The sequence below is a fragment of the Branchiostoma belcheri genome, unplaced genomic scaffold (genome assembly GCF_001625305.1).
Source record: "Branchiostoma belcheri isolate BF01 breed outbred unplaced genomic scaffold, Haploidv18h27 scaffold17, whole genome shotgun sequence".
NCBI classification, from domain to species: domain Eukaryota; kingdom Metazoa; phylum Chordata; class Leptocardii; order Amphioxiformes; family Branchiostomatidae; genus Branchiostoma; species Branchiostoma belcheri.
Window position 1 is genome coordinate 2,211,477 of NW_017803157.1, and position 27,685 is coordinate 2,239,161.

General features: G+C 40.5%; 1 protein-coding gene across 1 annotated transcript; it reads right to left on the bottom strand.

The window, feature by feature from the left end:
* Nucleotides 1–1,785: 1,785 nt before the first annotated feature.
* LOC109466600 lies at nucleotides 1,786–26,185 on the bottom strand. Its single transcript, XM_019764330.1, has 8 exons — nucleotides 25,865–26,185; nucleotides 13,542–13,692; nucleotides 5,577–5,822; nucleotides 4,580–4,831; nucleotides 3,745–4,001; nucleotides 3,313–3,493; nucleotides 2,331–2,536; nucleotides 1,786–1,803 (listed from the first exon to the last, which is right to left on the bottom strand). Exons 2-8 carry the CDS (start codon nucleotides 13,642–13,644, stop codon nucleotides 1,786–1,788), a joined length of 1,263 nt encoding a protein of 420 aa, XP_019619889.1. The 5' UTR covers nucleotides 13,645–13,692; nucleotides 25,865–26,185.
* Nucleotides 26,186–27,685: the final 1,500 nt, after the last annotated feature.

Consider the following 27,685-nt stretch of genomic DNA (forward strand, 5'->3'; position numbering starts at 1 on the left):
AAATGTCAGACGTAAAGACTCAATAAAGATCATTCAAATTTTAAGTACATTATCATTTATCTGTTGATAAATGGTTCCTTGAAATTCTGAAATATAGTATGCCTCCTTACTGCAAAGATATCATAAAATCTGCTCTGTTTGCTAACATAGAGAACTTTATTCATGGCTGCCATGCTAAAGCGTTCAACTCAAACCATTCATCTGCATAATTCCCCCCTCCCAGGAGGCATGAAACCGAGTAGTGGAATTGTAATTAACTGCCAGCTTGAATAGCCTGAATAACATTCCTGCCATCAGTCGACTGCACCATATTCTCATCAGCTATGCCCTGACTGATTAAAGGCCACAGCGGCTCATATCACTGCTGATGTGGAGGGTTATAGACCTGTAGCATTTAAGGAGGAAAAGTAGAGGGCATATACTAAGTACCACGTTTAGACAGTGAGTCGGAAGATCTATGCCAGATTCACTCCAACCTATGCCAGGAAAAAGAGTTTCATTGAAGAGCTTTGATATGGAAACTCTCTCTTCACCTTGTATGTCTATACTTGCAAAAGCGGTCTGATTGGTCGCTGGGTCGTAGGCCCGCACCTCGTACTGGAGCAATCCAGGTGCCAGGAGTGAAAGTAGCGTCTCATTCTGCAGGTAGAGATTCCCGGTGATGGGATGGACGCTGAACACTCCCCGGGCACGTTCCGCGGATGAAGCGATAGAGTAGGCGATCGGGCAATCCTCCGGGACTGCCTCAAGCTGAAGCTTCTGGACCTGCGGAATACCAGGTAAGCTCTTGTTATAATTTTTTGCAATATTCTATATCCAAAGGATCTTTTAAAGTTTTTAACTAATTTGTTTGCATAATGTATATTTTAAATCAAACGGATGTTAAAACGCTCGTCATATATTTTCCTGAATTTCCACGAGGTAAGCTTTCAAGAAAATATTACGAGCGTAATTTCGTGTGACTTCATCGCATGTCAGGCATCTTCCTCCAATCCCCCTGGCTTCATTAGTACCCGAAATCCAATGAGCCGGAACTCATGTGTGCAAGCCAAATCGAGAGAAGCTGGCTTTGAGCGAAACAAAATCTATACAATTAATTACAGGTTGATTCCATTTCAAACTTTCTTTTTTACACTTTGGACGAAGGTCTCCGTCAGAGTTATCGTTAACATCATTGGGGGTTTATTATTTGCAGTGCGTGTCAACCACATCGTGACCACATAGGCTATGATGTAAGAAAATACGTTTGTTGTGCTTGACACGTGAATAAAAGCTTCTTCATGCAGCTAATTCATTTCCACAACTCAAATGGAATTCAGTCCACTGATGTTGTCTCTGTTGGGATAGGCTTTCAATGAGGGGATCACTCATTTGCTGACAGGAATTGAATTGATGTCTTTGTATTTGCATTGCAATGTTCTTAGAATAACCACAATGTGATTAGCCTGTGGCTGATTGCTCTATCGCAATGCTGCACAGTCAACCTGTCTTTAAATACAGGTACAACTTAATTCCTGAGATGAATGGAAATAAAATGGGTCTTATAGAGACTAATGTACCCAATTAAGTTCTCTTAATCATATTACTGGGGAGTTTTAACTACAAATCATGTTAGTTACGTGATGTGTCACATCGGCAGACAGACTCCAACTTCATGAAACTATATATAAGTATCAAACGAAATAGAAGATCTGGCAGGATAGCTGTAGCTTCAACGATTTCAGCATGTTTACCTAAAGGTGAGTTTTAATGTAGTATGCATAAGTATTCCAACTGCAGATATTACTATACTGTGATGATTTTCTATCAACGCAGGGGTAATTTTAGTATTCTTTAGTGCTTTTAATTTTGATGTCATCCCCTTCTGTAAAGTTTTGCAAAAGGAACCATTTTGATATATCTTTCTTTCATTTGTTTTGAACCCTCTGCTGGTTAGGTAGACAATATCATTTACTTAATATGCTACTTTGCGAAGTGGGTGAAAATTGACTTTAGTTGTATTGTAGATAGGGGGAATCGCGTATTAGAAACGTGTTAGACAAAAATGATTAACATTGCGTCTAATCGCTTATTAGTATTTATAAAGTAATTGTAGTAATGGCATAAATATATTCTAATAATAGACACAAATTTACAGTAGTTTTGCCAACCAACGGCTAAAGCAGTAATGATATTTGGTAACTTCTTCACAATATGTATGATATATGAAGCTCTATGGCGTATGTTTATTCACCATCTAATACGTTTCTTAAAATATAACACTGTGAAGTTCTTTCCCTTTGAAGTGCATAAAATGGGCTTTTTCTATTAAAGAAAAAAAAGTTACGTACCCTGGTAAACTTTGTTGCACGTTTGTCCACCACGGCTTTGTAAGTGCGGTTTTGAAACTGTAGCTGAATCGGGTCGATGACGATGGTGAAGTTCAATGTTTCAAAATCTGTATTCTGTACAGCGTCAGCTGAAGTATCTTTCCATGTGATTCTGATTGGATATTCACCTTTCATCATGTATGGCACTGTTTTCTTCAAAAGCAGGTCTAAAAAAATACAAAGTTTCGATACCGATCGGAAAATACATAAAAATAAGGTGAAAGAGTTTTAAATGAACCATAAACCCCAGCAACAATTTGTTTTATAGCTTATTCATTCAACCTAACAGACAGCAATGAATACAGACGCTCGTTAAATTTGGAGCATCATCATACATGTACCCGTTTAACGAGACTCGTGAAAGAGCGCACATACGGACACCATTATTCTCCGATGCTAACAGAGTAGCAACATTACCTGTAGATCTGATGAATAAGGCATAAGCCATGCTGATCTTCCTAATCACCCCTCTGTGCCTAACGACTTTATCTCTGGGCTGATTGGGTTCGGCATCACCCAATCAGCCAGGAAACAAACCTGTTTGGCACCAGGTAATTCCTGGAGTCATTAGAAGTTGTATTACTCAATTACTGTCCTCATCGAACCGTGACGAAAATCGATTTCCGCTCTCCTGTATCCTTTATTTAGAGTCTCCTCGGTGATGATTTATATGGGGTGGTAATTGCTGGTGAAAATGTGGCAGAAAGTGGCGTCGTAAACGTCTATAATGGAGTTTTAAACGTGTTCCTAGGCCTATTTTGTCCTCGTCACACTCTAAGTTAAATGTTGTGGAGGGAGGTCTAGCATGAAGTACATGGTGTTGGAGAGAATACCCGTACAAAGTTTAAGCTATGAGCAGAATAAAAGCAATAAAGCAGTAAATAAGTGAAAAGGATAGAACATGTATCTACTTAAGGCAAAAAATTAATTATGCAGTATTTACATGTTTTCAGACGTGTTCCAGGAACTCCGGTTGGACCCGCTTGCTCTTCTATGTCTAGTTGAGTCTCGACGAAATCAGATATTTCTGTTTCTATGGCAACGTGATAGTGGTTGACTTCATGTGGGTTTGGCGCCAGGTCAGGGTCCCACAACTCCACTGGACTGGGCAAAATGTGACTTCCCTGAAAATAAGTGAATATTTGCTCGGTTGTGTTGGATATAGATAGGCCTGCATATTATACACAAAGTGTAGTGAAGCTTACTGTTTTCCTCGTTAGCAAAGTGATTGCTTTGTATATTGAGTGAGTCAGCCCCTTTGCCAATTACTGGCCATATGTTTGCTGAATTCCACCATCCATAACCCGTTAGGAAGGCCTGGTTGAGGTAATGAAAAAGGTCATTTGGCGTACCACTAAAGAAAGCTGAAGATCACCTTGTGTCTATCGGCAATATGCACGACATTTTGCCGGTTCACGATTGGCAGTAAACTAGGCTGGTTGTCGTTCACGTCGGTGACGGCCACGTGTGCAGCGGCAGTTGAGATGCTCTCAGTCTTCCTGCCGCGCGCTCTGTGATGGAGTCTGCAGACGATAGTGACGGGGTAACTATCTGTGGTGTCCCGGTCAAGCCGACGCGTGGTTACCAGTGCTGATGACTGTCTGTCTACGGCAAAGTCTCCATTCTCATTACCTGAGTATAGGTGCAACAACAATCTGGGTTATCGCAGCCGTCTAGGAAACAATGTGCATAATGCACAATGAAAACATTTTATCTACTTGAAGAGATTCTGAAATATGAAGCAGGCCCAAAACTATGACACGCTAAATAATTTTTTTCTTCAAATAAGCTCAATAATGACAACCCTATAAAATAATCAAAATCATTTTACAAGCTTCAATATAGGTAATCAATATGACTTTAGTACAAAACATTGTATTTTCTTTCTTACAATGTTTGTTTCTTCATGTACAATGTTCCTGATGCATTGATATAGTTATATAGGGTATATTTCATGTAGCGTTTCCTAGCAGTCACTCAAAAATCGGCTTGGGCAACCCACGTAAACACTACATCTCTTTTAGCATAATTGAACGGCCATTGTAAAAGCTACCTATTTTACGCCTTTGAATGAGCGTTGTAACTGTTTTATTGTATATTGTCCAGTTACCAGGGCTAGCCCTTAAAAATAGCCCCCGGCTAGATCGGCAGTCCTGGCTATATCATTTTATACACTCAGTATAATGAATCAAATCAAATCTCTCCAGTACCTTGGCTGATGCCGTAGGTAGCTCGGGTGTGTGGGCAACTGTTAGCAGCGTACCCTGGCGGAAATACAAACAGAACTGAAGGGGCTGACTCCTCTTCCACGCTGAAGATCAGCTCGGTCGGACCGAAGCAGATATCCTTGGGGTCACAGTTGAACGTTTGGTCCGGTTTTACCTCCACCTCTAGTAGAGCTGTGTCGTAGAAGTGGTCCGAAGAAGCCGCGATGGTGATCATCCATGTGATGTTTGACAGACCTGAAATTATTGAATGTTACATAATTTACCAAAAAAATCACAATATACTTTAAAATATCTAACAATCAAAAATATAACTACATACTTGTAGTGTGAAGGCAGTTTTAACTTTAGTTTTAGGTCTTAAACATGGTTTCAAATGGCTTCAACGTTTACATTCATACCATGTACCAGGACGACATCGATCCACTGAACTTAATTGGTCTTAAACGAGAAAGTTATTAAAGGTCCTTGTTAATGTTGTAAGAAGAGAAGAAGCTTTGGGTACTGTTGATACTTGGTAAAACAGTGCCACCTAGCAGATTAGACCTCAACTCCAAAATACTATTAAACACGTACCAGGATATAGTAGATGGACACCTCATTACAATTCTCACTAGGATCGCTGGTTCATTCGCAGGTTGTAGGGACCGAGTAGATATTATGTCACTATATACACTAATACTCCTCTAGGGTATTACTCCTTTATTATATTGTTTTTGCTCTGTGTCTTCTTCTTCCGTTCCAAACACACAAGGTCAATGACCTGAACCAGACGGCTGCCACCTGGTAACTGCTGCTGGCTTACATTGTGTTGCAGGTTGCAAGACAGAGTTGGACTAGAGTCACTATATATATATATATATATATGAAATGTGTTTGAGTAAGGATAAACAGAGCAGTAGTTTGTTAGGCTACACTGTGTGAAGGTAAACATTATGCATTTGCTTTGCAAATATCACCTTTCTACTAGTAGTTACCTTACCTTTTCCCACACAACGTGGGTTATTCACGGACGTATATACACGTCCGTCCTGTGGGTTGATGGAGAAGACTCCTGAGTCGGCAGCAACTGTTGTCTCGTCCCCGTCCTCCCCGCAGGCAATGTGACGTATGCCGTACGTCACAGTGACGTTCCCCCGTGAGACGGCAATGACCTGTGCGATGGGTGACATGACGTCATGGTCGCCGTACACGGTCGCGGTGTACACGAACCGCGGGAAGTAGAGATCTGCAGAGGAAAGCAAAGAGTGGCGTCGGTGGCGCAACGGTTAGAGCGTTGGACTCGGAACCGAGAGGTCCCGGGTTCGATACTCACCGTGGCCCAACGTTGGGCCCTTGGGAAAGGCACTTTACACGAAGTTCCCCACCATGTACATTGGAGTGACGCCCACCTAGCCTCTTAGGCTAATTGTCTAACTGGGTGCCAAAAACACCCTACGGATTTGGTGCGCCAATGTGTGAACATCAGCAACTTTGCTGTACATGTATACCCAGCGGGTTAAGTCAGACTGTCTCCACAGAAGACTAGACTACTGAGACATGTGTACTTTAACAATGTCAAGGTCTATAGTAAGTAATTATGAATTCGGCTCTTCTCTCTCCTGTGTGATGGCGGAGATGTAAGATAATAGGTGTCGTGATCCCAATAGAAAACAAATGATATCCTAGCGACATGCTGAAGCAACACCGTCGTGCCATGTATTTTAATTAATAGCTCTACAAGTAATAAAGAGGCTGTAGATAAGGTAAGTGACTTATTTGTTCAAGTTTGTTTGAATGATCTACATGGTTCTGGGGCGAGAGCTTAAAAATCCCCCGTTCTCGTACGCCATCCACAGGCATGTGGTATAATGGATATACATGGATGAATTAAAAAAAATATTAAATAACTTTGCTGTACCCACCGGCCGGGTTAAGTCTCCACAGAAGACTAGACTACTGAGACATGTGTACTTTAACAATGTCAAGGTCTATAGTAAGTAATTACATGTATGAATTCGGCTCTTCCCTCTCCTGCAGTGATGGCGGAGATGTAAGATAATAGGTGTCGTGATCCCAATAGAAAACAAATGATATCCTAGCGACATGCTGAAGCAACACCGTCGTGCCATGTATTTTAATTAATAGCTCTGTAAAAAATATGGAGGCTGCAGATAAGGTAAGTGACGAATATGACATTTGATTTGTAGATTTTTTATTCCTGATAAGTTTTGTTTTAACATTGTTATATTCTTAAATCCTAAATACCATTTTGTTATCACAAGTAATCGTGCCGCACAATTTCGCCCATTTCGTAAATAGGAACTGGACGGTCCCTACATGGAAGAAAATCTACCTGGTGATCTCTTCAATTTGCCGGAAGGATTCAAACGCATTATCTTTTATATGACACATACTTATGTACATGTATGTCTTCCTCTGAGGCATAGATATGCTATCAAGTTTTTGGTGCATGGAACTAAAGTTAACTATGCGGTCTCCATACAAAAGCAAAATAAACTGGTGATCTCTTTGACGGAAGGTTTCAACCGCTTTATCTTTTGTATGACAGATACTTGTGTCTTCTTCTGAGCTCATGAGGCATAGATATGCGATCAAGTAATAGATTGAGTTGCTTACTTCTTATAGTCAGTGCATGCAACTAAACGTGGCTATGTGGTCCCTAAACAAAAGCAGATCTACCTGGTAATCTTTTTGCCGGAATGATTCAACCTCTTTATCTTTTGTATGACACATATTAGGGTCTTTTTCTGAGGCATAGATATGCAATCAAGTAATGGATTGAGTCGCCTACTTCTTTTAAGTCGGTGCATGCAACTAAACGTGACTGTGCGGTCTCTATACAAAAGCAAACCTAACTGGTGATCTCTTTGCCGGAAGGTTTCAACCTCTTTATCTTTTGTATGACACATACGTGTGTCTTCTTCTGAGGCATAGGTATGCAATCGAGTAATGGATTGAGTCGCTTACCTCTTTTAAGTCGGTGCATGGCATGTAATTAAACGTGACTATGCGGTCCCTATACGGAAGTAAGGCTACCTGGTGATCTCTTTGCCGTAAGGATTTAACCGCTCTATCCTTTGTATGACACATACTAGTGTCTTCTTCTAAGGCATAGATAAAGTAATGGATTGAGTCGCTTACTTCTTTTAAGTCGGTGCATGCAACCAAACGTGACTATGCGGTCCCGTATACAAAAGCAAAACTAACTGGTGATCTCTTTGCCGGATGGATTCAGCCGCTTTATCTTTTGTGTGACAGATGCTTGTGTCTTCCTCTGAGCTCATGAGGCTTAGATGTGCAATCGAGTAATGGATTGAGTTGCTTAGTTCTTATAGTCGGTGCATGCAACTTAACGTGACTTTGCGGTCCCTTTACGGAAGCAAACTTACATGAAAATCTCTTTGTCTGAAGGATTCATTTATCTTTTATATGACACGTACTTGTGTCTTCCTCTGAGCATTGGTATGAGATCATATAAATAATATTCTTCTTATAAACGTGACTTTGGATGGAGTAAGTAGCGTAATCGCATAGGTTTGATTCACGTTTACTGGCCAGTGTAGGATGGGGACGGTCTTTTTATAGGTCACTGGAAAGGACCTCAGATCGAAGTCCTTGAACGGGATGTGGAATTTATGTGCGACCAGTTTTATTCTACCACGCAAATGTACATCATTGTTTTACGCTCATGTATAAGTCGTAAAAGAGGCATGTGCGGATGTGAATGGATGTCCTTGTTTTGTAACGTTGTTATTCTTAACCTGTCGGATTTACTTTCAAAGAGAGAGTGTGCAGTGAAAATAGGAAATGTCATTAGGAAGTTTGATATTGTTTGTAGCCAGGCAATGGAGGGTAAAAACTTCACGTCACTGCCTCCATCTCCTGCGTCATATCGTCTCGTCTGTAAAACCGGATTACTCGACGAATCTACAAAGGCTTCATTAGTCACGACCGCGGAAGTACCCATAATGAGACCAACCAGAGGAGAAATGAAAGACATACATGTAAGAGTACGAGTCTTGGTTAAACAGGCGTACGTTTAATGGACTATTAATAGGCACCAAGCGTAGAGGACATCCATTGAATTTTGATAGCAATAAACCAGCTGAATTCCGAACCCCGTCCGATGACTCCGGTATTACCTACGGGAACATCCAACGTGGCCTTCCGGTGAAACTCGTAAAACGCCATCCCCACCCGGTACATTACCCTACATTGCCTCGCAAAAGCTCACACGGCTGTGCTACTTAAATGATTCGCCGAATGATACAATGTGTGCCCCAGGAGGATGACCTATAGATGCCAGAGGAGTTTTAATGCTACCGCTGGGGTTTGGAAAGTCTCTAAAGTGTTATTCAAGCTACAGTACCAACTTCCACAAACTTATTTATATTCCACCGTTGGGTACTGGTCTACTTTACTTTGGCTTACCTCCAAATGTACAAACACGGGCAGAAAAATATAGTCTAGTCTTGTAACATAAAGGTGTCATTAGTTGACCTTGAGGTGAATATATCTAAAAGGGTTACAGACTCTACACTGTATAATAGGACACAGATTGCCCCACAGATTACGTAAAATATACATTGGTTTCTGGCACCTTTGCTTGTTACTCAATTTCCACCGTGCTAATAATGCATTAAGAGCCATCTCGGCATAGGGCTTAAGGTGCATATGCAGGAAGAAAACAAGTCTACAAAACTGTGGTGTCATCAGATAACGTTTTATGAATTCATTTCATCAACTTCATTATTTAATTACCGTCCATGGTGGTAATGGTGGTAGTCTGGAAACTGTTTTCAGTCTGGATGGTGTTGTGTATATCTGAACGTCCGTCGGACAGAATGGGATGGTATTTGGCAGGTGGGTAGATGGGGGCAAAGTGGGTTGTGTAGGTCGACTTTAGGCCCCTGGTAATTGACCTTGGTACTGCAGTAGGAATTTTTAAAAACATCTTTGGCGCGGGACGGTCTGTGGACCTGATGTGAAGGTGGTATATAGTAGTTGTACAGATAAGGGTTTCATGGTGTAAATTTGGTCCCCCTAGCTGTTTGCTGTGGATCTGCAGGGTTGTTTGCATTAATGATCTAAAGAGCCGCTAGATGGATTGTGACTCATCTTTGGTACGTGGGTAGTTGCTATGGGCCTTTGCGTCTTAGCATGCATTAGCAGGCTGTAGATTTGCAATGTGTTTTTAAAAAATCATTTTACACCCCTTTTTATAATAGAGTGGTGGAGTCTGTGTTGGTTTTGGCAGGTCATCGACCTCCAAATTACCCTAGCTGAATCTGTCTTTTATCTCTGGCATCTGCCTTCTACTTTTCGGGCTTCCTTCCCTGTCTCTGTGCCAGGACTTCATTTTATATGGCTTTGGAGCCGTCCTGACTAAAGTGGTCGAAAGGTGCATATTCAGTCACCTTCACAAAGAGGTGTCACCAAGTAACGTCTCATATAGAGGTCTAATGGACGCCACTGTAGGTAATCCTGGCACATATGGTTTCCAGCTATAGGTCATGATGTAATGTGCACATAAGCCTAAGGCATCTACTTTACAGTAGTAATGTCGTTCTGCATCAGGAGGAAATAAGTAAGTTTTAGTATATCTTATATGCTTTTGAGGACTGCCTGATGCATTATCAGCATCACAAAGTTTCATGATGCCCCCAAGGCTACAAAAGCCCTAATCTTCGTCAAGGTAACAAAGTGACCGATTTGAATGGTTACATGTTGCACGCCAGAATATGTATGTATAGAAAAACCTTTGGAATTGTATGAACAAGGTCAGCATTAAATAATAATAATTATTATTATTGCTAATATATCATAAATAATCATCGTTTGCTATGGTCGGTAGGGTAACCGGAAACACGACATTTTCGCCTCAGCCTAAAAAGATTTTATCTACCGTACTCTTCACTAAAACGTGGATTGACCAATAGTAGTAAATACCAGTACTGGACGTTACGATGGTAGTAAAATTACCGTAGTTGACTTTTATGGACTACTATAATTGTACAGTTTGTACCATGGTACATACGGCAAAGCAAATACAGCCCTACTTTAAATTTACTACTACTGGTAAATCTAAGTTTTCGTGCAGCGCTGACGCAGACAGAGAATTAAGCAGGTACAGGTATGAGGTAGGATTTGGTTCCCCGGTATGCAGTCTTATAGCTAATCGCGGAGAAAATTAGACTATCCATCACAGCCTCATTAATTTTTCCCCTCTTTCTGGGAAGGTTGGAGATAAAACTGGCAGTCAAACTCTTTACTCTGGCAGCTTCCTGGAACGGAAGGGCACCGGTCGGCGGACTTCCCGGAAATGCCCGATACACATAAAACTACTTCCCGGAACACACAGAGGTTACTACATATGCATACGTGGCCATAACTGAAATTCCTGTGTAATCCTTATAATTCTTGAAGCAGGCATATTGGAATTAGCAGTTCCATATACATGTAAGGGTTTACCATCGAATCTATTGGTATATCTACTTTACGTATGTGTTAAACTGGAGTGTTTGGCGTCTGTTGTTAAGAAGTTGTTAACATTAAAAGATCTTCGAACCCATGCTTCAAATAAACAATCAACCAAAACTGGTGCTGAAATCTTTAGAATGGCAAGTATGCCCTCGACATTTTCGCACATAAGAAGCTCTTTCCTAGTCCGGTGCACTAGTACGTAGACCATACCATGAGGGCCATTAAGTGGATTTGCCCACGGGCATACATTTAATGCAGCATGTTGAATTATCTTACTTGAATACTTACTTAGTTCAAGCTCCCGGTCTATTTCACAACAAGAACATGAATTTCTAATAACCAGGCTGATATAGTCGGGGTTAAGCAGATTCCGAAACCTTTGGTACCGGTAAAGTCTCGCCAACTGTTGCCCTTACTAAGCTTCACTGAACGGAAACTATAAGCGGCGCTGTTGCAATGAAATGACTCGCTGGCCGACCGCATGACATTTTCTTAAGGGTTAAAGATTCAGCTAACCTTTCCTTCGAGTTGAGTTGATCTCTTCGCAGTTCACACTTACTTAGTCATATTCCACCATCAGGTACTGGTCTCCTTTTCTTCGGCTTATCTTCGGCTTAATCTACTCCCTGGCCGTCCTTATGACATTTTCTTAAGGGTTAAAGATTCAGGTAACCTTTCCTTTGAGTTGAGTCGAAGATCTCTTCGTAATTCACACTCAAGTCGGTGCAAGTTTCAAATTGGCTTGTCATTGATAAGTCTAAACTAAATGCCAAGAGTTATGTAAGTACAATTACGAGTGAAGTTAATTTCTAAAAGGTTAAAGTTGTTATGTTCACTGGTTATGTTAACTGTTACCTTCTTACCAGGGATATCAGAAACCCTTGTAACAGTGGGTACTGCGTTTATTGTACTAGTCTATGATGTTATTTTGTACGTCAAATCCTGAAAACATCAGCAATACATGCATGTGGAAAAAATTTAAGATTCTGAACATGTGCTGGGCACAGTATTGGGGATAAGGATGGAGGACAGGGACGAGTGGAGAAAAAGAACCCATTGTCTCCGTTGAAGATATCCCTGATGTCTTCGCTCAAGGTTTATACCTTATAATATATATAGGGCATTGGGGAACTTATAAGTATGCTTCCCAGCAATTGTTGGAAGCAGAAGGGCAAGCGTTAGATAAATACTCTAAGCCAGGCAAGCATGCCACAACAGTAAGATAATCCCAACACCACACAAATCGTATCCAAAGTTCGTTGAAGAGATTCATTTGTCACGTGTATAGTTACAGTTACTAGAGAATTCTTTCAGCAGTGACAAGTTTTTGATGATCAGTCCATCTTGTTCACGGAGTGGCCTCTCCTTCAAAAACTTTTCACTGCTGAAAGAATTCTCTTGTAACTGTAACCAATCTTGTATTAGGATTTAAGGCCATGTTGATTTGATTATATGGATGACATCCTCTGGGAACCCCAAAACTGATGCGAGCGCGCGAATAAAAAAAAGTTGCTTTCATGAAATCTACGTTGTTATGAAGGTCGAACAAATGACACAGAGTATGTTATGGCGAATATTCTACTCTTTAAATTCATTTCTTTGTATTTTAGTTTTTTGTTTGATTTTGGCATTCTACGACGTTGGAATCGTTTTCAAATATTTTTTTTGCAACTTTCGGTATATATTTGCTCATTTTGCAACTGTTTTGTACAATTTACAGTGTGGTTGGAAACTTTTTTTTTTTGGAAACGGCCTAAAATTCATGCGCGCGTGGATGTCATCCATATAATCAAATCAACATGGCCTAATCAGGGTTTCCAATCAGTGTGTTTGGCAATGGCACGACGTGCATTTACCAATGCTGTACAGATCTTTTGATGTAAGTCTCATTTGGCTTAGTATTGGGATCCGGCTTAGCCAAGGATTTACGCTAGCTACCGAATCAGACGTAATTGGCAACTGTGCCACATATATAAGTCTTACAAATTCCTTGATTGATACCTCCAGGTCGAACCAATTGAACGCTGTAACAAATCAATCTCTTGATTAAAAAAAAAATACATTTTGCCTGAGTCTTATTCTTTGTCAAACAATGTGATTGACAGTTGTTACACTAAAACGTCACATAAAACTGCATCTTCACCATGAGACTTTGGTAAACATAAAATGTGAACTTCATAAAAGGACAAGGATAACAAAACAGTCAGTTACAAATGTATGCCCATTCTTATTAGCCTCAAGTCTAGTACGTATACTCAGCGCCATGTTAGCATTAGTTATTCTTGGGATAAATCAATTAGTTCGTTTACAAAACCTCATTTTCATAATTTAATGGGTGATTTCTGGCTCTACCAAATTGAATTTCTTTCTGTAAACGAAACAATAAAATGTCATTCATAATTATAGAAGACTTCGCAGATATGGATAACTGATTAAACTGCGTAAGAAAGGAAAACTCTACCTGTGTAGCGGCTGGGATGAAGGATGTCCGCCGCGGCATGTTGACAGTTGCAGGTCATCAGGATTATCAGGATGAGCCACGATTTCTCGTGCCCAGCGGCCATTGTTTCACACGCTGGCGCCCGCTATCCTCGCGAAGTCATGACACCAATCTGTAAGGACCACAAATCAACCCTTGTATTTTCGATGTTAAGCAATGCGTAACACATATCCAATCTAACAGGAAAACCCATTTACTTGCATAAGAAAATCCTTTTATCCGTGGGAAATGGATTTCCTGTAGGCTTGGCTGATTCATGGAATTGATAAGAAAATGAAATTATCTCAATGCAATTAAGACTGTCAAAGCGTATGGCTTCAAAAGTTGGAAATTAGTTTTAGATATGTAGTCAACGGTGGTGCAGAAAATTTGCTTACATATATGGTGTCTGTCTCAGGTGGTGAATAACATACAAAAGCATATCTTCTTTCACCGTAAGCGAATAGTTTGTCAAAGTAATGAATGGACCTTTGCTGATTGCATGTTGCGCGTGGGTGTAGAGAATTGTCAGAGATAAGAAAAGCCACCAAAGCTTGTTTTTATCACTGTCTACTGCCAGGTACTGAAGAATTGTTTGGCTGAGTGGTAGCTTAGTTTATCTGTCTGAACAGAGCAGATTGACAGCACGTGGGTTGGATAAGATTGACAAACAGAATAACACGAGGTCTAAAAGTCAAACACAATGAAAGGAATGAACATGAATCCCTCAGGAGCTAGCTGGAGTCCAGAAAATAGCAAATCTGCAATTCAGGAAGTAAGGGACCCCTCAGAAGTCTGGAGTTCAAGCTGCGTAAGCAGAACGTAAAGTACTTTTACAACTTAATATACATTGTGCTCTGCGCATCACTTTACGTGTGTTAAAAGGGTCAAAGCACATGGGGACCGGCCTCCTCACATTTACATCAGGGCGGCCTTATCATGTATCAACACCTGTGCCGCTTGTTATGCGGCGAGAGTTAGAGGTGGCTGCAGGATGATAAAATGCATAGATCGCATACACAGTTCTTTCACAGGTTGCTGACAAAGCGAAAAGATTCCATGGTTCTAAGAAATTACAATTCGTGATAACCTGTCCTTGTGGTAAAAATGATCTGTACCTCAGACTGTTCTCTTTTATGTTCATTTATGCTGATACAAAAAAGTAATGCTCTGGGCAAAAATGCAAACTTGCAAAAAAACTTTAAGTTTGCAACTATTCTTTCTCTATCTAGTTGAAGTTACTTAGTGTCTTAGTGTTTCAAAAGAAACACTGTTTTTGAACTCACAGTAGATTCCAGATACGTCTATTGGCTGAACATGCATCTATTCTGAATGATATTGTATTTTGTTACAATATGGCTGCTTGTTTCTCATCATCGTCTCGCTCATAATGCAATTTCGCTGCGGTGTAAAATGTTCCTAAGAATAATGTTCGGCGAACGTGCACACACTGTGTCAAATTACCGTCGCGTGAGCCTATTTTCCTTCACAGTGAACAGAAGGACATTTTCCTGTGGCAAAATTGATTCTATAAATACAGTTTGATTAGAGAATCCGTTTTTGGTCAGCGTGCTCTGGCTGAGATAACGATTTATATAACGTGTATTACTTAGCCAGGTGTATTATTATGTGGATGACCAGAATATCTCAATTGTTGACCTTAGCAAACTTTTCATCATTTCGTTTTATCTATCCCTTCTATTATATTAGTCTATTATTTCACCGATGTACACCACAGAAAATCTGACCACCAGTTTTAGTTGTTTATTTTTTTGCTCTTGAAGTTCTGTTGTTCTTAACGTTTCACTTTAAAGTCAGGCAGGTCCATCATCTGATATCATCCTCCAAACCCGTTGTTGTAATACTGTGGACTCCCCCAGGGTTCAAAGACGCAACCGAGATAGCATTCTTTCTGATCATTCCAATGTTTCCTAGTGATCCTACCTCCGCTTATTAGAAGACACAGCAGTATCTATCCCAGCATGTGATCACCAGAATCACCAAACAAGGCGAAACCAACAGTTTCTTCTCTTCCTGTTTTGCTGTCTGACCGAAGATGCCAGTACGCCCTATTTATCTATTTCAGCTTTATTTACAACAAAATGTAAAAAGGTTGGGGGAAACAGGAACACTCCTTTTTAATGCCCCCACCAATATAAACTGATAAGGATTACATAAATAATAAACAAAATAAACAATAACAAAAAGAATAACAACACTATTTACAAGGGTGATGACAAAGAATTAACAAATCATATAATGAACTTTGAAGTAAATAGAACGGCGAGCCAACGATAAATAATAAATCATTCGATAAGTAATAAATGATACATAACAGGTCAGCAGCAGTATGAGGAAAAACAGCAAATGAAAACAATAACGATGATAATAGTGATAATAATAATAATAATAATATCAATTAGTAACAACATTTGATTTGAAAAGGTACCTAGCAAAATAATTCAAATGAGTAAATAAATAAATCATAATAATGATAACAAGATATCTGATTGGGGTGATTAGAATGGAGAACACTTGCGACAAGGACGCCCTGTGGATATCCCTTACGTCGATTACACAGCATCACGCAACAAACAGGATGTGCTTTGTAATCAGAATAATTAAACATTGCGCACGCTGGAAAAACAAACATCCGTGCATGGAATGAAAAAGCGACATGCTTGTTTTGACGTGTTCCCGTGTACAATGGCCAACTGAAAGTTGCCGCTTGGATTCTTGCAGATGGTTTGTTATAAGTATTAGAAGCAACGTCCAACAAGTTTACAATGAAAAGCATTTATAATTATAAAAAAATTATAATTATGATATAATTATGTTCATTGTTGGCTCGTCTTTTTCATGTTACTTGCAGTTGGTCTTGGGGCAAGGTTTTGCAATGAAGGTGTTATTAATATGATGACTACCTACGCTAACACCAAAGCTTTAAAAAAAACAGGTATAGAGGGCAACTCAGGACCACACTTTTTTTAATCTATTTATTAAAGCACATAAAAGAAAATACAAGACTGCGATGGCAACGGACTTAAGTTAATTACACCCATACAAGCGCCGCTATCGAACATAAAATAGTCACAAAGATATAATGCACTTGATGGAGGGACTGTACCCATCCGGCCGTGGCCATACATGAGATTCTTTATTGACACAAGAAAAAAGTACAGGGACTTTTGTATGGTCTTCTACAACTGAAGATCGATATAGTCCATGACCTACGGGCACAGATGGGCAGTGGGCCATAAGTAAGTCAGTAAGTAAGCTACGTCTAACCCGTCGGCGCCCAACGTCATCCTCCGGAATTCAATCAGCTAATGGAATAAGCCAATTCTTATTACCCTCCTATTTCCATTAGGCAATGTTTGCATGGCTCTTCAACGTCCATTAGCAAATGGCAAACAGAAAGTACAAAGCAAATACTTTGTGAGAATGTACTGTGGCTTGCCTATGGTCATTTGTGCATTAGAAAAAAACATTTTTACCACCTTTACGTAGGTGTTGTTTCCGGTGTTTTTCTGTATCAGTGTAGCCGTATAACGCGTAACACACCGCTTCGCGCGGCGGCAGCTAGCTATATCACACAGAACGGCTTGTTACACTCAACCTTTGCAAATTTAATTTCAGGAGTTGTTTAAAGCTTTCTAGTGATGATGTCCCAACTGTGCTTGGTGGCAACGATTTTCAGTCTACGATAGTTCTTGGGAAATACGAGTTTTTGAACACCTCAGTTCTTGGTTGATATCTCTGATATTTGAAGGCATGCCTGTTTCTTGTTCTTTTCTGGGCAAGTATGTTTGTATATTTGCCTGCAGGTTCGTAGTGAGCAGCATATGTAGGAAGCTAGCGAGGAATTGTGAATACCACAGACTGACGAGGATGTTGATATTGAAATAAAAAAAACGAAGGCTATAAAAAATGAGGGCTAGGAGAAATCGAAGTCAACGGTACGTTGGAGGAACACAAGCTCAAGACATGCAGAGAATTTCACTTGCAGAAAATCAGACGGAAATTCACCCAACTTGTATAAAGATGTCACTTTGGCATGTTCATTTATCATCCATGGTGCCAACTTTAAATAGTCTCGATTCATATCATGTAAGGACATCTGTAGGGACGAGCATTACCCGATCGATATCAGGACCCTTGCCTTGCTTTCAAATGTAGGTATAGCAATTAATGGAAAATGTGATTGATGTGAATCCTCAAGCCATAGACCGTTGTCCACCCCCAAAGAACATTTTTTTTTTCATTTTAGGGTAATCAGGTTGGATTATGTAAATCCCTTCTTGATCTTCACTTCTCTCCACCTCTTATCAGTAAAGGCACAGGAGGCATACAAAGTACCTTTTGTAGACGTAGCTATTTTATCATTTCTATCAAAAAGGTTATGGTTTAACTTAGATTTACTCGTTTCTTTTGTACTCCGGAATTTCCATCTTCCATGAATTAAGTTAACATACTGCACGAAATATAGGATTTACCAATAACTAAATATGAAATATAATTCTCTTGAACATTTGATTTCTTAATAGAGCGACCAGTATCACATTTACGTGACATGTATCGCTACTGCTTAAGCATCCATTCACAAGCAACCCGTCGAACGTACCTGGGCCATGACTACGTAGTAGCTAAAATAAAATCTGTAGTTAGACATGCAGGGCTAACTTAACAAAAAGTAGGATCTACTACCAATAGTGGTTAATATACACAAAGCAACTACATTGTGGCATAGTTTATTGTCTAAAGCAACAATTATCAAACTTATTTGATATTCATCATGATACTTTATATACAGTGTCTTTTGTTCACAATGACAAGTGAAAGTTTAGATCCGAACAGCACACCATTCACACAGCATGCGTTTCGTTATACAACTATGTCCAGCTGTAGTATAAAAATATATTATTGTGAATGGCACAAATATTATTTCGAGACTGGACTGCCAATTGTGATTGTAGATGGCACCAAGCGAAAGCAGAAATGTGCTAGGGACGTACCTATAAATTACTACTTAATCTGACTTTTTCCTGTCAGTACTGTGCCATATGCAGGTAATTAGGCAGGATTTCCGGTCAATCAACAACGCGGAACTCAACAATTGATCTCTATTGATTTAGTTTTATAATGCCTACGTCGTTAATGCTATTGAGTGATGCTGTAAAATGTACTTACGGTCATTACTGGATGACCAAGATATATAGGTTATTCTTTAGTCAGTTTTCTACATGAAGCTCGAACAGAAAAGTTTGTATTCCTTATGGATTTTTGACTACGTATTAAATATAAGCTCCATATGTCCATTCATCTACGACCTTACTAGTAAGACGTTGCTGCCCATACATCTACAATTGCCTAAGAAGTTAAAGATGTATGTAGTAGTTGAACCTGAACGAATCAGTTTACATTAGTGTGTACAGTAAGATATCTCTTTAATTTTACATCTGCTTTATTTTTTTTATGACGATTTACCACATTTGTGGAAGGATTGACATAACAGGTGACTATCACCTCTTCAAAGATGTCAACCCCGAGACCAGACTGTAAGGCTTGAACCACTCACACGGGAAGGTCCCCTACTATAATTTTCGATAAGTGCGGTGGGTTCTTTAACGTGCGTGGGGTGTGGCTCTCCCAAACACGGGACCTCCATTTAACGTCCTATTCGAGGGACGTCCCTAGCCGAAGCTAGGTACTCATTTACACCTGAGTGAAGTGAGGAAAGTCATGTAAAGTGCCTTTCCCAAGGGCACAAGATCGGTGACATGGGCAGGGTTCGAACCCACGACCTCTCGGGTGTGAGCCGAACGCGCTACCGACTGCGCCACACGACCCCACTTATATATGACGCGCTACGCTCCCCTCGGGAACACGCGGCTTTGAGTGAGTGAGTGACTTTATACACAACCTTTAGTTACCTTGTTAGAGCAAAACGTACACCAAAGTTCTTTCCTTCATTAATTCATGAACTATTGTTACTGCGTGAAGGAGTATTGTAGTCAGACGGTTTTTCGTGTTCGCAGCTCAAACACAGGGTTCCCTTTGTTTAATCGGCATGTTATTTCACACGTTGTCTGCATGCATGCCCGTGATGATGCACGTATTTTTTTTATTTTTACCGTAGCTGTTTTCGTTGCCAATGTAATATTTCAGACACACCCCTACAAATATCCAGCATATTGGACTGGCCGCGAAAACCCCGTTGTTTTGAATAGCGGGGGGGGGTGGGGGTTGTTTTTATTGTTTTATGTTTTATAAAGATTCTTTATTGCCACAACAAAAAAGTGCAGGGACTTTTGTATGGTCTTCTACAATCAGACGCTTGGTGGGTGGCTTATTAGATTCAGTTGCGCGACCCCCGTTGTTTAGGTATGGGGGATAATTTTTAATGTGTTCGTATATTTAGTAAGACTAAAGTTAGTGATTAGCTAGAGTTGTTCATCTCGAAGTTTTGTACTTTTTATGTAGTTCAATACAAAAAATATTCTTTTCCTCAATATTTCATCGTATAGCTGGTTAGAAGCTTCTATTATGCAGCAGTCTAAACGATGTCTTGTCGAGTCCTTGAAGTATGAAATGATGAAATGATGACGAAAATGACAGTAAATGTACTGTCTATATATCAGAGTGATTCCCCCATCCAGAGTCATCTTTCGTTTGGCTGCCTCCCTGAAATTACATAGGATCTTATAGTGAAGTGATTCATAAATCGGCCAGTTTTTTTAAGATCATTCATTCTCGTACCTACTAAAGACCCAGGCGGGCTGTGAGAAAATTGAAAAAATAGTCCAATTATAGACCGAATGTAATGTGACAAGAGAGTTAGCCGGCCCAGGGAGTCCAGTTTGAAACCGACTGATACTATTCAGTCCATTCTTTATAATCTGTATCATTTTCCAGTAACCCAAGTTATCCGGTAGAGAATGATCCATTTGACAAAAATGGTTATTCTGTCAACTTGAAGGTACACTAAACGGATCAGAAGGGATTGAACATTCCACCATAACATAGCTTTGATAAAACACATTTTTTTATCCTTGTATTTTAGGAAAGAACGAGATGCGCAGGTGTAGCAGTGTAGAATATACAAAGATGGGCCAGAAATGGTCTGGATTCTACAAACAACAAACTGTTAGCCTTACTTCTGCAGATGTCGAATGGGAATAACTACTTTTTTTTTATTTACTTCATAGGTCACCGCAAAAACAAGGCTCATGGGAGCCACTGTTTTGGGTTACAGTACACCAGTGAGGACAGGTGTCTGTTGACCTTAGACTTGAACAGTTTAAGGTTATACTCATAACGGAAACAATCACGAGGTAGCTTATAAAATGATGTTGTTCTGGGAAAGAAGCTTTCAGCGTGGAACTTCCTCCTAAGAGGTGGTGAATGAAATGGATGAATGAATGAATGGAAGAAAGGGTCATTCGCTTCAGTGGAAGTGGCAAGACATGTCCTTGCTGAGAGTGTTCGAAGTGGGGGCACTAGCGAATGAAGTTTCACGGAGCATTTACCGTGGAAGTAGCGATAAAATAACGCAAGGCTTGCAACATTACGCCTCATTTACTATAAGCTATAATACTTCTGTCGGTGTCCTCTAAATCATTGCCATTTTGTTGCATACCAAAAAGGCTTTCCCATGGGTACAGTACTAGTATGGCGAAAACAACTTAGGATGATTACGCACGCTTGGGTCAACTTCAGTGCTCTGCCTAATGGTAGAATCCTACTTTTTTCCTGTTAAAAATGGAGTCTTAATGGCCTATTTTGACTACGTCCTTGCAGGTTGGATTTGGAGAATAGAAAAAACCTGCATACAGTAGGTCTTGCTTCTTCCCTGTGCATGTTTTCCCCATTCACGTGTTCCAAGATGTGTCATCTGCTGCAGAATGATGCCAACACCAATAATTTGATATTGAATCTTAAAAGAATCCTTTTAATTAAGGTTACTTTTTAATGAGCTATGCTTCTTTAGTCTAAGTGAAAGCCAAATGTTTATTTCCGCTCGCTAACTACGTGCTAATGAAAATTCCATTGACTTTGCTCGCATGTTCATCCGGTCATTACTTACTTCCTTATTTGACTTTGGAACAATCACCGAAAGCGCCATCAATGATCGTGCTCCTAATACCAATTTTGTTTCCCCAACCTTTAGAAGAATAGGATATTGAGAGCTGAAGTGACAGAAAACGCGCGCCAAAGAAATGTTTTGTCAGCTCTCTTCTTGAGTCTAACGCCCGAGGCGGAATATATTAAAAGATCCCTGTATAATATCTGTCCGCCTACAGACACAGAATTTATCCACTAGGCAGTTGATCTTAAGTCGACACTGTGCAGCGGGCTTAAAGTTGCAGTAGAATCAATTTCCGTTAGGACATTATTTATACGGAACCAAAGGTATTACATGTGAGCACTCCATAAAACCGGTGCAGTAGCTCAACTGGTAGAGTGCTCGCTTTGTAACCGGGAGGTCGTGAGTTCAAACCCCGGCCGGGTCATACCAAAGACTTTAAAAATGGTACACACTTCTTTCTCTGCTTAGCACTCAGCACATATGACAAAGAGTGTGGGAAGGTCAAACACACAGCACTACCAGCGGACTAGCCCCCTGCTGTAGTGCATTGCACAATGGTGTGTCGCCCAAGGGCTACGAAATGGAGATGGGCACCACCCTACGCTCGGGTAAGAGCACGGGAGACCTTCTTCTTCTTCTTCTACTCCCTAAAACGCGATTAATTATTCTGAAAACATCTCTGTCACGTCGCCCCCCTGTCAAAAACGTCCAATAAACGATATGCCGTCTGTTCAAGTGTACATGTAGCTTAGAGAACCAATTTGCAAGTGGCTACAAGACTGTGCAAGTATGGAGGTATTTATAGATGTTTGTGCTTTAAGGTTGTAGTTGAATAATCATTGACATTGTCCAACATGATAAAGAACATCATTAACGACCATTCCCCATCCGATTCAGTGCTTTGAAGTGCTTTGAAGTTTTTATCTCACATTTTACCATAAAATCACAAGCATCTCTGCAAACGGAGGGATAAAACGCCGCTCTCACTTAAACCAATTGAAGAGGAACCACATAAACCTTAATGCAATACACTTAACAGAACTATTTATGGCTAACCTTGGCAAACATTCAGGCTTGGAAAATTGCACTTTATGAATTATAGCTTTAAAACGTATGAAGTTTACACGGAAACTTATATTCTAGGCGTGATTGGACCAAAGAAAATTGCCATATCTGCAGCCTTGCAACCTTTTTACCACGTAGATTACAGGCACTAGCAAGATATAAGTCTATTACATTAGCCCATGGCAGTAATTTTCTCAAGATTCGAATATCCAACCGTCCTTCACATCAAAGAAGGTTCTTCTTGTATTGTTGAGAGTCTGTGTACATGATGCAGTCCCATCCTACCGCCCTGTAATTTGTGGTTCGTATACTTCAAATGGATTCCAGGGTAAAAGTTGTGGATCTTGAATATTAGCTTTGTAAGGTGACCTTCAGAAATAGCGCAGTCTTTTTACCTTTCATTTCCTAACCTGTTCATACATCTCTTGTGTAATGACCCTTTCATTCACACACCAGCAGACTATACCATGAGTATTTGCTGACAGTTAATCAATATACTGCACATTTCAAATAAGAAAATAGATAAAATAAATATTTCATATTATTGCAACAAACCTTACAAGGATTTGTCACCCAAGACACAAGTGACTTTGCCTTTAATCCTCAAATATCAGTCCGGGATTAATTGTCCTGCAGAAAGATGATCCAGCCAATAGCCATTCGTAACCCTCATTAGCCTGCGGTACTAGTTAGGAGTAAGACCGTATTTTTCAATCGCAAAAAAATATTGATTTTTTTTGCCATTAGCAGCACACACCAGCTCCCAAAGGACCGGAAAAAAAACAAGCGACTGAGGCGGTTTTACACTAGGGTGATCCTTCATGGTCATCAAAACGAAACAATCACAACAGGGGTAATTTGTCTTCACGTACAATGCACGGCGCAAGTGTCCCCTGTCTGGTAGTTGTTTCGTTCCAACATTTTGCACTCTTTTTGGGCTGTTGAATGTCTTGCACACAGGCAACGTGTGGAAATGGCCTATCCAAAACTGTTATGTTTGTTTAGCTTGACGCATACACAAGAACGTACTCAACCAAAGAGAAGACTTAGTCCAGAATACATCGAAGAACTATTTCTGGCTACTGGCCTTGAATAGAGATTTGCCCGATGGACATTAGGCAAGGCTGGAGATTTGGAAGGCCTTGGAAGATAGTAGTCGGTCTTCAATAAAACTATGTAGCGCACATTGCTGCTAGGTTATGAATGGTTTTAGATTTATCTTATATTGCTATTCTTGCACTGTATCGTATGTGTATATTGAACTGTATACAGTATTCTCTAGTTTGAATTGTAATTCTATTGCAGTACTTGTACTTCTACAGTAGATTACTTTAAATTCTTCCTACTTTGTATAATGTCTGTATCTCGTTGGTCAGTCGTTACCAGTCTCGACTGCCTTTACTGATCCTCGTAATGACATGTACCATTGCCAATGAACACAAAAACTGCCTTTGTGAAACCAGGTGTGAAATAGGTCACGTATGAACCTTCAGTATGTACTCGTGAAAGAGCTACGCATGCATGCTCCTTCAACAATGAAATAATCATGACAGACGAACGTGCTTGTAGTTATCAGAGGACATTTATGCTTAGGTCACATTTCCAAACCGGGGCCCGGCCGGGCTGTCTTTTGTGACGAAAAATATGGTATAAAAGACAACAACGCACAAAACACTTAAGAAATATCATCAATGGAACTATTTGTGTATATTCTTGATAAAAATTGCCGGGCCCCGGCTTGGAAATGTGACCTCAGCATTAGAAGCGTCTAGACGGGCGCAACTTCAGAGCTTAACTATAATAGACATGGATAGTGCCCATGGAAAACCACTTTAGGGAATCATGCTTGAGACATCAGATTCTCTGAACTCAACCATCACTGACACTAAGTACCGGGCTGCCTTTGTGCATTGTAAAACCCTGTGTTACATTTGTCACGTACGTATGAACCTTTGGGGCAGAAAATGTACCGGATCCAGTAAAAGACCTAGGGGTATTTCCAAGCATTATTTTTTTTTTAATTTATTCCAACATGTAATCACCAGACGTGGTGACGACACACTCAAGTTTCTTCAACTTATATTAATGCCGCCACCAACACAGGGGACAAATACATGACAGGACAATACTCATTTACACCTGAGCTAAGTGAGGAAAGCCGTGTAAAGTGCCTTTCCCAAGGGCAAAAGATCGGACTCTTAGTTCCGGAGTCGTGCAGTCTGCACAAGCATTATTCCTCTTTCACAATCAGATCAATATGACAGAAACGGCAATCGGTGTTGAAGCTTTCAGGAGACTCGATGCACTAAAAAACTTCAAACCCTAGAGTAGACATGTGTATGTGCCGCTTAAGAAAATCGCTGTAAAATTACAACTAATGTATATTGTGAGGGCACTGAAATGCAAAGCATGCTTACTTGTTATATTAATGAGTATGCGCCATTGGTGTTTGCAATATAACACAGTGCACTGCATATGGAGAAGTCATGGTTTCGTGTCTTTCATGATTTCGTCTATGATGCTCCAGGTAATGAAATGATGGAAAAAGCAACTAGTGCCGAATAATTAATCCGGTACATTGATTGAGTTGCTAGTTTCAAGAATCTTTGAAATTCATGTTAGCATGATCGGCTCCGGAATATTCATGTTTCTTGTACGTCCCATTGCTAGTATAAAAGTACAACATGTTTCTTCAGTGGATCTATGCGATAGTTTGCTCATTTCCTCGCTTAGGCCCTCACTGGCAGAAGCAAAGTCATAGATCGATAAGGAAGATCAAATACAACAATTAAGTTATCTTGTGGTCTGGGAGGAACGCCAGGCATTACGCAGTACAGGGAGTGACCTGAATCCATGCAAACATCAGTTATCAGGCTGCTGACCAAATGCTGATATATTCAACGGCAAAGCTTTGATACCTAATACCACTTGAAACGCTCTATCTGCGAAGGAAAACCAAACTCTGCATATTCAATCAAATGACCATATGTTCTATGTCAAATCTTAAGGATTGTATGTACGTGACTAACAAAGGTTTTTGGTAAGAAACAGAAATAAGTACAAAGAAGCATAATTTTACCTCAAAATATCTAATTCCCACAAGAATACCTAATCCCCTGCTAGTCCTAGATAAGATAAAAACTGAAAATACCTTATGTCGTGCCTTTCTGTCACCTTGCACAGAGCCGTTACGGCAGGGCTAGATTTGCGCGTCCACCGCCTGATGTAAGCAGCTACTTGTCACCTTCTTGGAGTTCTACTCTGATTATCTTGTCAATTCATCTCCTCCCCGGTAGAATAAGAAAAGCTTCTGTACGTACGGCGGCGTGCAAGACGAATGACCAGGCGCCGTCTTCATGACATGTTTATGCAGCAGGTTAAGTCACCGCCCACTTCCGCACCATCTGCTGCCAGCTAGCTCTGCTCTTCAGGCGTTGAGAAGGACTCGGATCGTTTGTGCTAACAGGTTTAGAACACACCTGTATTGACAATGTGACCGAAGAGCGGTACTTAGCAACTAATGGCTATATTGACGTTATGTAACGAACAGCGCTGGGTGCGGACTGCATGGAGTAAGCTTTCCTTTCCGACAAGGTAGACACAGATTCAAAGTCCCGGGCAGAGGGAATGCTTGCTTACCGCCGGAGGTTATGTTTCCGTGCGTGTGTGTGTGTGTGTCCCGTGTAGGCGTGTACAAACCCACGTGAAACGCTTGACGAGAACAGCCTTAGGCCACAAATGTCCTCAGGGAAATTCGTCTGACATGTAATACCAGTGATACACGTAACATCACGACTGTCGACAATTATAAAGCATGACTTGAATTTTACATTGAGCCGTATCACGTATCATTGCCCCGTTTCAGCAGATCATGATATCATGAAAGTTCATCTGTATTGGTAGCTATATCTTTAAAGTTCAAACGTTTGTTCCAACACATGGTTCTCAAGTCGACCTTTCTGAAATGTGACATCGACACTGGGTCGGAGGTATCAGGTAAACGATGCCGGCCCCTCATGGTATTTTTTGTAGAATTGTAATGGAAGGTTACTTAGCGTCAGGTGTAAACTTCCCCACTGATACAATAATTAATACGCGTCGCCATGCTACAACTATGCTCCCTGCATCAGCATTAAAGTTCATCTGAGTTGGTAAATTACATTATGAATTCTGGTGAGTCAAATTCTGAGTTGGAGAAAAGTTTAAGTTTTTCATAATGCTCCCTGCAGCTGTACCTCAACTTTAATCCTGATATATTCTGCCGCTCTATATGTAAATTAGCCCCCACGTCGACCTCATTGAAAGACGCTGTTCTATCCCACACAGGTCTTAGATCGTCCCGCTGGATACACAGATTGGATTTCTCGTTGGTGGTTGACAGCGTTATAAGCGGTCATATCCCCGCCCTAGTTCCATGTACGGTTCAATCTCTGGTAAACCCCCGCTTGGCTCATCCAAGAAGGGCATTGCCCGCGACTTATTAATTGCGATCCCAGGTGCAGGTTGGTCTTAAGGATCCCATTCTCATTAGAGACCGTTTCTGGAGTTTGGATGGAGATACAATAAACACCAGAAGAGCCGTAATACTATTATAAACGGGTCCCTGCTCACGTCATTTTGACGACGTATGTTGTACTCCGTGAAATCTCAAAAGCTTGCAAACGTCACCCTATATCCTCTTAGCTCAAAACCGATAAAGATCAGCGCAAAGAAACGGGACCTGAATCCAAATATGGCCCAACGTTTTGAACTCTTGATTCATAGATGAATAGATAGTTAATGAAAAATAACCTCGACGTAGCCGGCCGGCATCACGGATATTAACTCGGAACCGGGCATATTGACAATCTTATATAAATACCTTGTCAGGCGTTGTAACGGAGGGTTGCCACCCAAAAGGGTACATTTGGCCTAGCAACTACTTACTCATTCACTTACTAGGAACTACATTTCCAAAATATACCCATTTCCT